At 33.5% G+C, this 18,324-nt stretch overlaps 2 protein-coding genes and 1 pseudogene across 4 annotated transcripts; all 3 read right to left on the reverse strand.

Moving 5' to 3' along the window:
* Positions 1-5,918: 5,918 nt before the first annotated feature.
* Positions 5,919-7,537, reverse strand: LOC105200031. The gene is made up of 2 exons (XM_039449931.1): positions 7,474-7,537; positions 5,919-6,872 (listed from the first exon to the last, which is right to left on the reverse strand). The coding sequence occupies exons 1-2, from the start codon at positions 7,483-7,485 to the stop codon at positions 6,465-6,467; spliced, it is 420 nt and encodes a 139-aa protein (XP_039305865.1). The 5' UTR covers positions 7,486-7,537; the 3' UTR covers positions 5,919-6,464.
* Positions 7,538-11,789: 4,252 nt separating this feature from the next.
* On the reverse strand, positions 11,790-12,966 carry LOC105200044 (annotated as a pseudogene).
* Positions 12,967-13,354: 388 nt separating this feature from the next.
* LOC105200032 (feline leukemia virus subgroup C receptor-related protein 2) lies at positions 13,355-18,069 on the reverse strand. 3 transcript variants are annotated; one of them, XM_026132639.2, is made up of 8 exons: positions 17,925-18,069; positions 16,187-16,445; positions 15,883-16,114; positions 15,494-15,731; positions 14,754-14,965; positions 14,488-14,591; positions 14,281-14,391; positions 13,355-13,904 (listed from the first exon to the last, which is right to left on the reverse strand). In XM_026132639.2, the coding sequence occupies exons 2-8, from the start codon at positions 16,387-16,389 to the stop codon at positions 13,559-13,561; spliced, it is 1,446 nt and encodes a 481-aa protein (XP_025988424.2). In that variant the 5' UTR covers positions 16,390-16,445; positions 17,925-18,069; the 3' UTR covers positions 13,355-13,558. The 3 variants fall into 3 exon arrangements, with proteins under 3 accessions (XP_025988424.2, XP_039305885.1, XP_011165702.2); XM_039449951.1 differs by lacking the exon at positions 17,925-18,069 and adding an exon at positions 16,530-16,934; XM_011167400.3 differs by lacking the exon at positions 17,925-18,069 and adding an exon at positions 16,608-16,933.
* Between the last annotated feature and the right edge of the window lie 255 nt (positions 18,070-18,324).

Genomic DNA, 18,324 nt, shown 5'->3' on the forward strand with positions numbered 1-18,324 from the left:
TAAAAATGTTAATTTTAACTTGATTTAGTTTAAAAAAAAATTATTAATTCTTAATATAACGATACCGACACTGTTGTTAGGAGTTACCGAATCCCGCTACTGGGAGCCATGCATTCTTGACCGCGCCGCTTTAAATTCGCGACTGCTCGATATGCGCAGATCGTCAAGCATTTGGGATAATTGGGACGTCGCAGTTAGAAGTGAGGATTTAGATTCTTGAAAAACTTTCCAAGATAAAATTCAACTAGTTATTCTTGATTTTTTAAGGATGAGTTTACGCGTTGTATGTCTTCGGGGATCGTCGGAGAAGTGTTTAATAGCAACTTCAACGACATAAGGTAAATAATAAAATTATTAATTAATTCATACATACATATATAATACATATCTTGCATTAGATTGTAAAAATAACGATTGTATTCGTGTTTTATTTATGAACAGCTTATCATGGAATGAAAAGTCAAATTTTAAAAGTGGGACCAAGGCAAGTATATTCTTTTTCAAATCATTAATTACAATTTCGACTACATTTATCGAGAATTTACCAAATATCATAAAATAGCTATCAATCGAGTAGTAACTAAATTGATACTAGATTTGTAGTAATGAATGGGGGAGGGAGAGAGGACCAACTTCACACAAGTACACTATACTGGTCTTTCTCGATTTTAAATGTATTTGTTGTTTAATAGAAATCGCGATCTTGGTTTTAATTTTTATTTTTATTCTTGCGGCAATTTTACTCATTTATTTTATCCTTTTATCATCTTGATAATTATTTAAAATAAGAGCCCCACCTCAAATCTTAAAAATACTCATTTGACGCGTTTTCACTTAAAATGAAAGAATCTGGAAGAAAAACGTAGCGGTCTGCTCCACAAAGTGAGTTATTAAATGTGCAGGCCTTTCTACAATTAAGCTATTAGTCGGTATCATAAGTCATAAGCCATAAAAATTGATTAATCACAGTCAAATGTGAAGAGAATATTCGACTGTGATTGATCAATTCTGATGGCTTATGACTTATGATAATACCGATTAATAACTTATTGTAGAAACCTCATTAAAGTCAGCGAATTAGAGCTGTTAAGATATTTGTTATACTGACTAAGGCCATGGTTCGATTCATATTCGCATCTATCTTTATTGTTCATTAAGCATAAACAAGAATATAGAATAAAACCAAAAGCGGTTTGAGCGCAAATTGAACCGCGGCCTAAATGTACAACGTGACACTTAACATTAAGCCAGTCTCACCCAAATTAAAAAAAAATATTTTTTAGTTATAAAATGAAAGAAATTTTTTAACTCACAGGACCGATGCGCAGCAGCGGAGTTGTAACACAGCTACATTAATCTGTAAAGTGCAAAAAAAAAAACACATTATAATAGCGTCTAAAATAATAAATATTCTGAATAGTATTTGCATATTTTTTGTTGCTTTTATTATTTGCAGGGTTGGATTTTTTACTAAAAATAAATTAAATAAAAAGTTAATTTAAAAAAGCGTTATTTATATTAACTTAATAAAAGTCATAATTTTTTAAATATAAATTATTCAAAACATTTATGAATTATTAAATAGATTTAATATTTTATTTATAAATTAAATTTTTGATATAACAAAGAAATATTTTTTATGGAAATGTATTTTTGCTTCTGTTTTCTTTTTTACATAGATAATTTTAATTCAGAAAAAAGTTAAATAATAAATTAACTTTTCTTCCCAGACAGCACACAATATTTCTGATAAATATTTATTGTTTCCATTTTATATGTTATGTAAATATTTTATATACACAAAGAAAAAAAATTATAAAATTTTTACTCGAAATGTTATTAAAATATAGATTACATATTTTACATTTATAATAAGTAAAACAATTAATATTTATATTTTATACATATTTTATAAACATTTTTATACAATATTTAAAATAAATCTTTATGAACTGTTCAATCTAAGATCACAAAAATGTTTATAAAATATTTTCCTAAATATTTATAAAAAATTCAAGTAATTATCATAAATATTATATTTCGTAAATCTTTTATATTTTATATTGTGTGCTGTCTGGATTACTCCAATCTTATTACGATGACGTAGAGTTTAGATTTACCGTGGTGATAAATAAAGAGTGAATAAAAAACCTCAGATACGTAGAAAACATCAAAAGAAATAAGTCATAAATATCTCACCCAAGGGTTGTTCCGCCGTCGCCTGATGCCACCGTGGCCGCCTCCTCCTCCTCTCCTCTCCTCTCATCTCATCTCTCCACCGTTGCGTTGCACATCCATGGCACTCACCAAACATTGATCACTCATGAGAATAAGATTAACATTCGCGCGTACACTAATTATCACAACGCGATGATCACCGAGCACTCCGCACGACACCGAATCACTGGCACACGACGCGATAAAACAATAACCGCGGGATGTGCGGATTGTGCATAGCAACAACTTTTTCGGCAGGCGCGAAATCGGCTTGAACGACGCAACAGTCGACGGAAGCTTTAGAGCGACGGAAACTTGTCGAAAGTCGCGTAGATCATTTATTTATGCTCCAATTATCGCAACGATCCTTACGAACTAACAATAAGACGAGAGGTGTCGAGACCGCCTGTCGGAACGCGAGACGCGATGTCCTGAGATTGCGCCATAACCTTGTTGTGTGTGTGTGTGCGAGAGAGAGAGAGAGAGAGAGAGAGATTGCTCGTGCGTAAATATACATTGATTACCGCAACGCGACGATCACCCGGCACTTCACACGACACCGATATCACTGGCACGCGACGCGACAAAACAATAACACGGAATGATCGGATTGTGCGTAGACAAAACAACTCTGCCGCGAAAATGGCCTGAACAGCGTAAAGGCCGACGGACAAGTTGGAGAACGGAAGTGGACGGACGCTTCGGAGCAACGGAAACTTCGATTCGAGAGTCGCACAGATAACTACACGCGCCACCTGTTGCGGTTCACCCTTACTTAAAACAACTGCGTACGCTCGCGCCTAGGATCGACAATCATTAATCATAATCGATAATCGGTTATCGATCGCAAGGGTACTCCGCGATAGGTGGCGCGTGTAATTAGCTGCGCAATCTTCGAAAAGTTTTCCCCTGCTCCGGAGCCCGTTGTCCGCCGGCCGTCGCGTCGTTCAGGCTGATTTCGCGGCTGCCGAAAGAATTATGGCTATGCACATTCCACGTTATTCTTTTATCGCGTGTCCGTGAGAAGTGGTCGGGGTGGTCGCCGCGTTGCGGTAATTAGTGTATGCGCGAGCGGTCAGCAAGGTTATGTCGCAACCACAGAACGACATCGCGTCTCGATGGTTGGATGCTTCTCGACTTTGTGAGATTGCAAGTGCCAAAAGAGGTAAGGCTCTACGCGCGATCCGCATATTTCGTATTATTCTTCGCGTCGCGTGTCAATGATATCGATGTCGTGCGAAGTGCAGGGTGATCGTCGCGTTGCGGTGATTGGTGTGTGCGCGAGCGGTTGGCAAGGTTGTGGCGCAACCTCGGAAAGGATATCGCATTCCGACAGGCGGACTCTCCGTCTTAGCTCGTAAGGGTCGATGCGATAGCTGGAGCGTGAATAAATTATGTACGCGATCTTCGACAAGTTTTCGTCGCTCTAAAGCTTTCATCGGTCGTTGCGTCGTTCAGATCGATTTCGCGGCTGCCGAAAGAGTTGTGGCCACGCACAATCCGCACACTCTGCCGTTATTGTTTCGTCGCGTTGTGTGCCAGTGACATCGGTGTCGTGGCAGAGTGCCCCGGTGATCGTCGAGTCGCGATAATGTACGCGCGAGTGATCAGTGTTTTGGTGAGTGCCATGGATATGCAACGCAACGGCGGACGAGAGGAGAGGAGAAGGCGGTGACGGTGGCATCTGGTGACGGCGGAACAACCCTTCAGTGAGATATTTATGACTTATTTCTTTTGATGTTTCCTACGTATCTGAGTTTGTTATTCACTCTTTGTTTATCACCACGGTAAATCTAAACTCTATGTCATCGTAACAGGATTGGAGTAATTCAGACAGTATACAATATAAGATATAAAAGATTTATAAAGTATATTTATGATAATTATTTGAATAATTTATAAATATTTAGGAAAATATTTCATAAACATTTTTGTGATCTTAGATTGAACAGCTTTAAGATAAAGATTTATCTTAAATATCATGTAAAAATATTTATTATATAAGTATGAAATATAAATATTAATCGTTTAACTTACCATAAATGTAAAATATGTAAAATCTATATTTTAATAACATTTTGGGTAAAAATTTTATGATTTTTTTCCTTTGTGTATATAAAATATCTTTAAATTATTTATATTATATGTAAAATGTAAATAATAAATATTTATAAGAAATATTGTATGGTGTCTGGGAAGAAAAGTTAATTTATTAACTTTTTTCCTGAGTTAAAAGATCATCTATGCAAAAAGAACAGAAGTAAAAATACATTTCCATAAAAAATATTTCTTTGTTATATTATAGATTTAATTTTCAAATAAAATATTAAATTTATTTGATAATCCTTATTATAATTGTTTTGAATAATTTATCTTTAAAAAATTGCAACTTTCTTTAAGATAATATAGATAACGCTTTTTTAAATTAACTTTTTATTTAATTTAGTTTTTTAGTAAAAAATTCAACTCTGCAAATTAGAAAATCAAAGAATACGCGAATAATATTAAGAATATTTATTATTTTGGACGCTATTAAAATTTAGATTTCTATTTTACCTTACAGATCAATGTAGCTGTATTACAACTCCGCTGTTGCACATCGGTTCGGTGAGTTTATTAAATTTCTTTAATTTTATAATTAAAGAAATTAAAAAAATTTGGGTGGAGCTGGCTTAACATTAAGCTAGTCCTTACTCAACAAAAAATATAAATATTTATTATGTAAATGCTGTCGCGTGATTGGTTCAAGAGAAGTCATCTTAAAAAAAAATTATGTGCTTGTATACATGTAGTATTAAAAAATTCTCGTTTTAATATGATTTAAAGATATTAAGTTGCCGAATTTGATGCTCGTTTCGTTTGGCAAGTACTCAAACTTAAACATCGATCGCGCGATTGACTGACAAGAGACAAGACATTTTTAAAATCGAATATATACAGGCCAAACGAGTATTTAATTTGGCGACTTGATGTCTTTAAATAATATTATGAAAGAAATTTTTTAGTACCAAATTTACCGAGCACCTAATTTTTTATTAAGATGACCTTTTTTCTGAATAAACCGCGCAACCGGTTTCAAAGTTTTGTATGTAGTTTTGATTTATTTTCGTTAATTCTTAAAGCACTTAATTAGCACTTGATTCTACTGTATTTATCTATTGGTTTAATTGATAAATATTTATATTCTTTTGTTAAGCAAGAGCTAGCTTAATGCCAATCCCATCCAATTTTCTTTTTAATTTCCTATCAAACAATTCAAGCACGTAATTTCGAACTTTAAAGCTTGTTACAAAACCCATCAAAAAAACTTAGTGAGAAAGAGAGAGAGAGAGAGAGATTTTAAAAATATTAAATAATTGATATGAGATTTAACCATCGGTCATATTAACATTTTATAATTATTCTATTTGAAAAATTTTTTGTATAAAATATATAAATGATATGAGATTAGTCAATCGGTTATGTTACCACTCTATAATTATTTTATTAAAAAACTTGTTTTGAAACTATACTGCCGTGTTTTAATATTACCTTATTTATTTAAGTGTCTTACAGATTATATCTGGAAATTTTTTAACGTATAATTTCTATAAGGTTGTATTTATTGATTTACTTACAGTAGTAATTTTATGTATTAATTTTGCTAATAATTTTTAAGATTTCTGTCACAGAAATCATTAAATTATTACACGTTTTATTACAAAAAACTTTATTTAATGTTTTGCTTATCGCTATAATTTACTGTGTTTGCATGTGTGGAGGGGATATTAATATTAATAACTTTAATATTAATAATTTTTTTTCTTTTCATCTCTCTTTTTCTCACGTGCTATTTTCTCTCAATTTCTTACTTAAAAGTCTTTATTTACATTTATTTAAAATCAAGAATAATGCATACAAACATTAGCAATAGAAATGATTGATTAGCGATTAAGATAAGAGCTTAGTTTTATCTTAAAACATCAACTTATTTATATTACTAAAATAGGTATTATATTTATCTAGATCTAGGTAAAAAAAATATATATAATTTTTTGTTTCTGTAGATTTGTTCATAATAACAACTTTTGCATATTTGTAAGAAATTTAATGTGCAAATGGTGTTTAAAAAAACGCACTTATTCAATTCGATAGAAGATACAAATACGAAGTTTTCTTTCTTACAAATCTTTGTCGACGATTGGATGCCCATTTTCGTCATTTATTCCGGTATATATTGTGATGCGCATGTTCTTCATTTCGCGTTATCACGCGATAATCTGAGCGGGCAGAAACGGGAAACCATTGTAGATGTATATAGGTCGATTGAATGCGAAAGAATTCGCGATCGCTAGAGCCGGGTTCGTCGTCTCGAAATCATCCTCGGGCTGTTCATTCGGCGCTGTTGTAGGTTCCCTGCTGCGTGGTGTGGTTGTCGTGGTTTTTACGGTGGTGGTTCGTGGTCGCGTTGTCGTGGTCGTAGTAAATAACGGGTCGCGATAGGTAGCTGCGGTATCAGGGAGTTCGTAGCTTTGTAATCCCGAAGCATCGTAATACGCATGCAATCGATTGTTGTTGGGATTAAAACGCCGACCATTAGGACGCCAACCCCTGGGCTTATACCCCGATAAATCTGACGTCACCGCCAGTCCGATATAAAGGAGGATGAGAACGAGCTGAAAAAAAAAATATAAAATTGGTTTTAATAAAGCTGCAAAAGCGATGCGACACTCGCTTGAGTGATGAAGCAACGCCAAATTGTTATTCTGGATCGTCTAATTCTAATGCTCGGTTTTTAATTTGAGAATGTCAGATTGTCTTCTATATCTGTGCTTGCAAAATAAATAGTTCGAAAATATAACATTAAAATACATCTTCTCAACTTGACAAAATTATAACTTGTCACTATAAGTCACCAGAGTTTTAAAAAGTTTTATTTTAGCATAATTAACATATTTAGCAGAAGTTATATTTTAAAACTTGTCAAAATGTTGAACATTTTATCATGAATTTTTGACCATCAAAGTACTCCGTTTCGTAATAATATTTCGTCGTTACAGTTTGCGAACGTTTCGTTCACGAAGCAATTATCTATCTCGGATGCCGTTTCGCTAACAGCGAATCGGAACTCTCTTGGCAAAAGCACTCGCACACTGTCATTATCCGGTGATCATATTGTTCACGATGTTCCTTGACGCGTCAGATCCGCTGTTAACGAGGCCGGCAATTTCTTCGGCGCCGAATATCTTGCAGGAATCGAACGGAATACTATTTTACCGTCTCCTTCATTTTTGCCGCCGTCGAATATCGTTGTGCTAAGCGTAGCGCGTCCCAAAAAACTACGGACTGGTCTTTGCTGAACCGCCGATTCCGTCTTTATATGCGCAAGCATCGATGTACGAGATCGGATGCCTAAGCTCCGTGAATACGAAACAAGGTGAAGACGATTTCGTTTTTCGTTTCGCTGCCGTTTCGTAATACGATGTTACCCGTATTACGTGTTAAGAATGTTTCGCGGTAGCAAAATGACGTCTGTCATTATATTTTGGATATACGTCAATTTTACGTCGAATGTACGGTCCAGTTGGTTGTGTTCCGCTCCGCGGGGAATGGAACGATATATATAAAAATTGTAGCGTAAGACGAATCAAATATGATCGAGTGTATGCCCTGGCACGTTTGTATTCTCCATAACTGTCCAATTTTCATATCTGAGTTTCCGCTCGTGCTCTTGGTATACATTGGTAAACAGATAATACGGCGTAGTGTTTTGCCGTCGTGATAGAATATATTCTGCGGTGCGTTTCTCACACCGCAGTAGCAAATTAGCGATTTGGATGGCTGATAAGCGCTGTGCTCGAATTCGCACGGTACACGCAGCAGCAGCGGCGAATTTTCAGGAAGATAAAATATTCGAGTTTATATACAAGATAAATTATTGCACACATTGTATTCTTCTAGAGCTCAAAAAATACTAGAATCAAAATTATACCGAGAGAAAAGTTGTTAACTTGGTTCAATTTTTTAACTTGATTAAATTGTTCAGTTCAAGTATTTATGTATTTAAATTAAATTAAATTTAATCAAGTTGAAAATAATTTTTTTGTCTTAGTGTAAGAGGGAGTGTTAATTATGTCAAAAAACTTGTTCTTATCGCTTTATGCACAAACCACGTTTTCCCTTTCTCCCTCTTTTTCTACAAACAGAGAAATATCAATTCTATTGTTAAGAAAAACATTTATTCTTTTTTTATTAATTTATTTTTAAATATATTTATTATAAATTAAAAAAAAATTCATTATTATGTGCTGAAAAAAATTTATACTCTTTCGAAGAATACTATAAAATAATATCGAAAAAAATCAAAATAATAAGCAAATTAAATTTTTGTTACTTTGTATTTTTAATATTATTAATTTTATTAATAAAAATAAATTATTAATTTAATAAAGAAATATCTTTAGTATTAATATTAGTCATTGATTAAAATTAAGAACTTAATATTAATAATTTGTTAACATAATACTTTTGACTGAAGTAATAAATTACTAACAATAAGATTAAGAATATATTTTGAATATAAAAAAAATTGATATCTATGATGTTACTTATGATATAGTGCGGATTTTAAAACTTGCGAAATATTTTAAATGAGTAATATTTACTTAATTCAAATATATATTTTTGTGTATGTACACAGAAGTTTATTTTAATTAAATATTACTCGTTTAAGTAAATAATAAGTGTATTTTGAGATTATTCTTAAGAAAATGTGCTTTACAAAGATAATCGTTACTTAAAAGAAAAAAAAAAACTAAAAATTGAGTAATCGCTTTTCCTAACTGGAAAATAACATTTTTCGGCGTGTAAGAGTGAACATTAATTCAAGTAATAACGTACGCACGTGTGTCTCCTAGGGAGAACTGGATCAACGTTTTTTATTCGGTGTTTCAAGCGTATAGGAGCGAGAACGCATCCATTGTAGTAGCGAGTGTTGTAATGGCTTGCGTGAATTAAGGACGTGTTCTGAATTTAAGATCGCTCGCAACTGTAATGCATACCTTATGAATTCGCAAGATCAGACGGTGGACGTTGCTGCTTGCTCGCCTGTATAAATTCGCCCGGGGCGATCCAGAAACGTGGCGCGCGAATTAATCGTCGGATTGACAGTGAAGTCGAGTGACGACGTTAATTAGAATTCTGAGTTGTCCGTGCTTAGAACCTGCCGACTGTCGCGTGCCATTGATCGCGCATCACGACCTCGTAATACGACATTCGCTCGTGATATATTTGCTACTTGTCAAAGTTTCCATTTTATCGAATTCGTCTCACATTTCAAATCTCGATTTTTCTATCTTTACAAATATCGATTGTTCATTCGCAAACATTTCATATACAAGAGATACATTTTAATTAAATCTTACAATAAATTCTCCAACTTGAAATTGGAAAATCGATCGTTCTTCCTTCGTTTTAATTTCTGTCGAAAGAATCTTCAGCTTTCTTTTACTTCTTAAGATAAGAGACGATTGTAGAAATGTTTGTGCGTAAAGTTTCCGCCGGTGTACGTTCGTTCGCGTGCGGATATTTACTGCAAATAGGAGAGAAAGGAAATAATAGAAATAATTCCTGTCGGAAAAATTCTGACGTCCAACTTAGGTGTTCGCGCGCAACAAGAAAGATAAAACGGAAAAGACGAGCGGGCGCGCGGTGCGCTATCGCGCGACTCGTACGAAATCGAGATAACAACGCTGTCGCAGACAGACGACATGAGTGTCGGGTTGATCGAAAGCATGGGATATAATAGCCCGCGTGTCGAGAGAACTTTTGTTCTCTGATTGAGTATATCAAGTATTCTGGTCGAGTAACAAGTGGTAGACGCGTCCGTCATGTCACGCGTCAAATGCAGCGTATTATGCGGCGTTCATTTCCATGGCTTTGTGTGTTATCTAAAAACGACGCTGAGGTTGTCCTGCTCTCCGTCGATGAAGGTTCCGCGTTGGCACTCGAAATGGCGATTCTTCTATTTATCGATTGCGCGCGCGTGGCGGAATCGATATGGCGAAACTTATTCGTTCCTGTAGTATTTTTCGACGAGTTTAATATTTGAAGGCGATCACACCACGATGGAACTTCCTCCTTAATATTTAAAAGATAAAAATTTGCATAGGAAGATCTTGGCAGAGAAAAATATTTCGTCGCTGTTATATTTGCCACGGGGAGAAATAGCGTTTATCATTACATAATAAACATAATATTTATTTATCCGCAATCAACGAATTCCGATAAGCTTCAGACTTTTATATGGTGCTTTTTATATTGGGTAACATATGAGAAATTTATGCACTATTTTGTGACCGTTTATTTACTTTTATTTAAATATGAATTTATTCATATTTAAATTGTTTAAAAATATATTTTAAAATTTTATTGCAATACATTTATTCTACCGTTTGTTGATTTATATCTGCACTTTATATGCTTTTCTCATTTTTCACCACGATTTATGTTATTTTTAAAATATATAAAAAATTAAACAAGAGACTTGTCATATAAAATGTTAAATGTGGTATACCTATTTTAATGTCAGTCCTTTGCTACTTTAAATTAATTAAGCACTTAATGTGTATAATGAAATTATACCAAAATGTTAAGTAAAATTAAGTAGAAGTAATTACATTTTAGTAGGAGTTAAGCCGAAAAAAGACGAAATAATCCTTTATAATTCTTAAGAAGAAAAATTATCACGTTTTAGTTTCAATGTTGCGCGAAATCCACGTTGCTTACTTTTTTAAGGGCACTACGTAGTGTTAAATCCTTTCTCCCACTATACTGTAAAGTTAATCTTGTCGGAGTAATCTCATTCCATTTTATGGTAGAAGCAATATCAAAGTATGCTATATTACTTGTTGGCAAGAGTTTCTTTCATAAAAAAAGATTTAATATACTTACGGTTCTATGGTTCTGTAAAAAGCGACGCGTAATTTCCATCTGCGCACAATGAGATTAATTTTTTTTTTAGACATTTATTATAATGTATAGGAGGACCTAGCAGATGAAATAATATTGATAAAAATTGGAATATGAATAAAATCTGCATGTCTGTTAGAAAATTTATCACTATCAAAAGATTTGTGCCTATTAATTAACGTTATAAATTAGTTGAGTAGTTTCTGGCACACCATCGACGTTCTCCATTTTCGCGATTCTTTCGTACTAAGCCTTCTTCTTTGCATGTTATCATCTTTGTTCATCTTGCGTTATTGCGGTCAAGATAGAATCGACTAGCAGAGTCACGCATAAATCGATGAGCACCGAAATATACGTTTAGTATTAATTCAAGCATTATAATAAGCATGATGCCGTATATAGCAGTTATTATATTGAGAAATGATGCAGATATATTCTCCGATTCTGAATACGTAAATTCAATGCAAGTCGTAACCAGACATGAAAAACCTGTAGCAAATGCTATTAAAAATGTATAACGTATTACCCTAAATGTTATACTATTTCTAACAAATTGTAATAGAATTTATGTTTAAAATACAAATTACATGAAACAAGATATAGGTAATGAAAAAGTATAGATATAAAAATAATATATATCTACAATTAACGACAATTATTTTGTATTACACTTTGTTTGATATGTATTGAAAATCGGATCTTGAGCGCTAACGTGAAATAGTGAGGCCAACAATTACTTTGAGAATTAGATACTTATACTGGTAAATTATTATCGAACTATATTTATAACAGATTACTTACATATTTGTAGAGATGAATTTGTATATTATATTAGCACTAGACCGAATACAATCGTACCAATGATTGCAGTGGTCCAGCATAAACGTGTCAAATCTTTGCCAATATCATCCAGACTATTATGATTTTTTATTATTATAGGCCCTAAGAGAAAATCCATCGACATTCCCAATTGATAGCCAAAAGTACTCAAAGATGGGTGGTTGAGACGGGTCGTTAGAAGGAACCCTTGCGCCGCCAAGCGTCCCGGTAACGACAGGACCAGAATCTAATGCAGGACCAGAATCTAATGCAAAATGAAGTAATTACTGTTCTCTAAATGAATACGGCGGCATCATAACGATGTAACAATGATGAAGATAAAAGAAAGGAGTAGAAAAAGACATTGTAACAATATAAAGATTTTATAAAGAGATTAATAGACTAAATTAAGATTGTGCAAAGTGCTAATTTGCGTGAGCCTGACTATCGAGTGACCGATAAAAGCGACGTAAAATTTGTCGGGGTGAAACGGAAAAGGTTTTTATCCAGGCACCTAGACAGTTTAAAGCGGTACCTATAATGACGGCCCATCGCAGGTCGTATTTATCTGTCACGTACGACACTGGTAATACAAACACCGCGTAAATCGCCATGAATGACACCGAAGTCTAGTGAACCATTGACGAACCACTCTATTATACCTAAACGATATACACAAGAGCACTAAACTTTATATTTAATAAAATGCATATCGTGACAGCAATTTGATACCTAGTAACTATATTAGTTATAATCGAGTATTCTATCCATTGAGAAGAATTCGTTCCATTATAAATCATATAGATGATGAGTATTAGCCATCTCTTTTTATACACCTTTAATTTTAACGATCCGACATCAGCGGCTTATTCAATTTCGTTATTTTTGCCGGATCTTTTATTGCAAGTACCTTCCTCAAATTTTTATCTTTCATTATTGTCATTTTTGCTCTTTTACAAAATAAGTTTTGCAAATATCTTTCAAATATATCTGTTTAAATTGGAAAATTTTAATCCTACACTTTTCTATTTATTATTATTAATAAATGTTAAAATATTTAGTTTTGAAATTTCTAGCATTACGTCAATCTGTATAATCTCGTAATATTGATTATAAAAGTTTTCTTATCAAATTTTAAATGACGATTTTAGAAATACGGATTTAGAATTATATATCACGTTTCAAAATTCTTCAGGTTTCAAGAAATGAATTTAAAATAACACGACAAAAAAAGCGTCGATGTTGAATGGAATTGAGATGAGATGTAACAAAATTAGAATATCGCGCGGCAGGTTTATCTTATCTAAATATGTACATATAATAGAGTGACATTATTTGCTTGATGATACAACGAACCAACAATCTGTACTTAGTTTTATCACAATTTTTATTAAATTCAAATGCTGTAGTATAACATAACTTTAAAATTACTTTCATGTTCGGTGTCTTATAAAAACTTTACATTATAAATGACACGCAAATCTGCTTAACCGTATTCATTTAAATTAAAAAGGTTATATTTGAAACACGGACCGACTTAATCTACTCTCCCCTATCATTTGCAATGTGTCTATTAATTAACGCTATTAGTTAGTTGAGTAGTTTCTGGAACACCGTCGACGTTTTTCTCCATTTTCGCAATTCCTTCGTACTGAGCTTTCTTCCTCGCATCTTGTCGTCTTTGCTCGTCTTTCGTTATTGCGGTCAAGATAGCACCTAGCAGCAAAGTCAAGCAAAAACCGATGTGCACCGGAATATCGCCATATGCGTTTAGTATTATTCCAAATATTATAATGAGTATAATGCCGTAAATAGAGGCTGTTATGAAGAGAAATCCCGCAGGTATATTCTCCGATTCTGGATACGTAAATTCAGTGCACAAGTCGTATCCCAATGTCAGATATCCCGACATAAAAAACCTGTAAAAATGGTATTAAAAACGTATAATATTATCCTAAATGTTAAATTATTCTTTAAAACATTTAAAATTATTAATAATGCATAAAATATAAATTATATGAAATAAGATATAATAAAAAAAGAATAGATAGAAGTAAAAATAATATAATTGAAATAAATAGTTTCAAAAAACTACAATTATTTTATATCACTTTAATGTGCATTGAAAATTGGATCTTGAACGCTAACGTGAAATAATGAGGCTAACAATTACATTTTACTAAATTATTAAAAGATTTGTTAATAGACTTTTGTTATCTATATGTCTTAGACACAATACATTTTAAAAATTATTAAAATTTTTTGATAAATGTTGTACAAGTATTGATAGATTACCCTAAGAAAATCGCCGACACGTATACCATCCATTTTATACCCATGCAAATAGACACCGCGAATAATACTTGACCAACAAATGTAAGAAAATATACAGTCACGGCAGTTTCTCTGGAAATATATATATAATAGTCGATATTGATTTAAGATAAACGCAAAGTAAAATAAAATAGAATTTCTAAAGAAAATTGTGCGTATCTTCCTTACTTGAATTTGTGCGTCTTATCAAGGATGATACCGAAACTAACGGATCCTGCCATGCCAGTCAGAATTATAGCTAAGCCAATTCTGCCTGCGTCTTCTTCTCCATTCTAGAACACATACGTGATCTAAGTCTTTGACGTCAGGTATATGTATACCTGACAAAATACAAAAATATCTTAAATCAAATATTGTAAATGCGTAAATATTTGCCCGAATTTTTCTCGTTTCATGTTTGATCTGCGGTGGTGCATCGAGATTCACTGGCTCACCTCGAAGTGTGCGAGGAATATCTGATTGAGTAATGTAGACACGGCATTCAGTACTCCGACATTTAAACCGTAACAGTTACAGAGCATAATGTAGTTTTTGTTCCTGCAGAGCCTTTTAATGGGCGCCATAAACTCCTCTCTTTTCTTCGCCCGATTTAATTTTTGCAGCGCCCGCGTCTCGCTCGGCGGTAGTTTCGGTTCATTCTGAAATACTGATACGAAAGCAGCACATTGAGAAGATTAAAACGCGATAATCTTTCCAACGGTGCGAGCGATCTTTAATTAATTAACGGTTTATCCTCTTGCGGTTAACCGAGTAAATAAAAATAAAACTCGAATAAAGAAACCGAGATTAAAGTAGATTATCGGCTATATTGGAAAATTTAGCTGCGTTGAAAAATTTTATAGATATATTGAAGAATAGCTTCCTTTAATTAATATAAGGGATTATTTTGGCTTTACGGAATCAATAGTAAACGTTTAAACGAAGCATTCGGATCTCATTTGCCAAAGTTAATTGCGTAGAGATATAATTTTGAATATTAAAATATGTAATATAAATTTAAATTTGATTATTTATTATTTTATTAAATTAAAGACTAATCCGCTCATGGGAAACTACAAAGATGGTAAAAAAATATTTTTTAAAAACTTAGATCCGTTTCAATTACAATAGATGATAATTAGATACTTATATTGGTAAATTATCTAATCATATTTGTAACAGATTATTAACTTACGTATAAGAACCAGACCGAATACAATCGAGCCGATGATTGCAATGATCCAGCATAATCGTGTCAGATCTTTGCCGATATCATCCAGACTATCGTGATTCTTCACTATCATAGGCCCTGAGAGAAAACCCAACGATACTCCCAATTGATTGCCAAAAATACCCAAAGACGTGGCGGTTGAATGTTCGGTAGAAGGAAACCATTGCGCGGCCAAGCGGCCCGGAATCGGCAGGACTAATGTCTAATTTAAAATGAAGTAATTACTATTCTCTGAGTGAATACAGTGATATAGTAATAATAAAGAAGATAAATGAAATGAATATGGAAGTAATATGATTTTTGTAGATATTAATGGACTAAATTAAGATTGTGCAATTGTGCAAAGTACCAACCTGCGCGAGCGCGACTATCGAGTGACCGATAAAAGCGACGTAAAACATGTCGGGGTGGACGGAAAAGATTTTTATCCAGGAACCTATACAATTTAAAGCGGCGCCTATAATAGCGCTCCATCGCAAACCGTACTTGTCTGTCACGTACGATGCTGGGAATACAAACACCATATAAATCACCAAAAATGACATCGAAGTCCAGTCAACCATTAACGAAGACACTCCATAATACCTAAACGACATACAAATGAGAGTATTGATTTTTATGTTTAGTAAAATTCATATTTTGAGAGAAATGTGATACCTAGTAACTATATTGCTTATAATCGAATATTCTATCCATTGAGAAGAATTCGTTCCATTATAAATCATATAGATGATGAGTATTAGCCATCTCTTTTTATACACCTTCAGTTTTAACGGTTCAACATCAGACGGTTCATTCGATTTTGTTATTTTTGCCGGATCTTTTACCGTAAGTACCTCACTCAGACTTTTATCTTCCATTCTCGTTATTTTCACTTTCTTGCAAATTGAGTTTTCTTAATATCTTTGACGTATATCTGTGTAAGTAAGAATTCAAGGTAAAGTTTGACCAATAAGAGTCAGCACGAGGTATTTATGTTCACTTAGAAATTTATTAATACTTAGACACGTTGGTAAATGGCGTTTATTCGACGCTAGTTGACGCAACTTTACATTAATACGCAAACGTTTTGACTCACAATTCGAGTCCTCTTCAGTCCATTCTCTTCAAATTACAGATCACCATCCAAGTCATTAGGTACATTTCAAGATGTATTGGATATCCATATATGTGAATATATTCTCATTCTGGCGATGAGTCACTTAGACGAAAACGGTTGATTTTCAAGCGTCTATCATTTTCAATTATATAAAATTGGTCAAGTAGTTTGAATAAAATTAATATAAATTAACATAAATTGTGTCACAATTAAATGGAAATAGCGAGCACGAGTTTGTTAACTGATATTTGTCCGTGGTACGTTGTAAATGTGAGCGACCGTTTGTCGTTCACGAAATACAAACATATTTACTTACCAGAAAAGGCACATGGAAGGAGAAGTAAGAAGGGTAGGAGAGAGGGAAAGAAGTATATATAAAGAAGGGTGAAGAGGGGAAGGAGGATGAAATACAACACCTAAAGAAAGGGGGAAGAAAAAGAGAGGGAGAAGAAAAACAGTAGGGGCGAAAGGGGAAAGAGAGGCAAGAAGGTGAATAAGAGGTAAAAGAAACTGAGAAAAAAGGAAGAAGTAAACAATTTTCTAATGTAAAGTTGCGTCAACTAGCGTCGGGTGAACGCCATTTTCCAACGTGTCTAAGTATTAATAAATTTCTAAGTGCACATAAACACCTCGTGCTAACTTTGATTGGTAGTAGTAGCTAGGAGAGTTCTAATTCATGGGGCAATGAGGGGGTCGGGTGTGTGTAGAGAGGGGGAAATGTGGACGCGTGAGATTATGCGATGCGGATATGACGCGGGATTTGGCGGTGAGTAGTACCCTGTTTACCTAAACATGGACCATGTTTCTTCCAATGTTTATGTAAACAATCTTTTGTGTCACTGGTCGCCGCCAGGGGGAAGGAGGGAGGAGATATCGTTGGAAGATTTGCGGGCCTAGCGCGGCGAATTTCGCGAAAAGCGCGAACCTGACGCGGCTCTGCTATCGATAAGCGCGACACGGACGAGAGAGAGAGAGAGAGAGAGAGAGAGAGAGAGAGAGAATAAATAAATTATCTACTCATGTATGTATAAATAAATTATTTACTCATCAATCAATTCTGAATTCCGATATACGGCACACAGATTTAAATAGTCAGAAGTAAGATGAGAAAACCGAACATCTCTCATACGTTGCGGCTTTATTATTATTATTTATACATACTTTGTTTTATCCGCTTGCTTTGCGCTTATCGTTATCGATAGTCGCGCCACGTCAAGACCACATTTTTCGCGAAATTCGCCGCCTCAGGCCCGCAAGTCTTCCGCTAGTTGTGCTGCTACTATTGGTCAAACTTACCTTGAATTCTTACTTATAATTTATATACTGAGTCTTTAAATTCGCCAATTTTTACTATATATCTGTTTAAGTTGAAAAAATTTTGATTCTATACTTTTCTGAAATTTATTGTTTTCATTAAATATCAAAATATTTAATTTTGAAATTCAATAAACACAAAATATTTAATTTCAAAATATTTAATTTTGAAATTCAATAAATACGAAAAAAATTTAATTTTGAAATTCAATAAATACCAAAATATTTAATTTTGAAATTCGTATTACGTCAATCTATATAATATTATAATATTGATTATAAAGATTTTCCTATCAAAAATTTTGAATGACGATTTTAGAAACACAAATTTAGAATTATATTTCACGTTTCACGATTCTTCTTCACATTTCGAGAATTGATC

This window comes from Solenopsis invicta, chromosome 5, assembly GCF_016802725.1.
Source record: "Solenopsis invicta isolate M01_SB chromosome 5, UNIL_Sinv_3.0, whole genome shotgun sequence".
Taxonomy (NCBI): domain Eukaryota; kingdom Metazoa; phylum Arthropoda; class Insecta; order Hymenoptera; family Formicidae; genus Solenopsis; species Solenopsis invicta.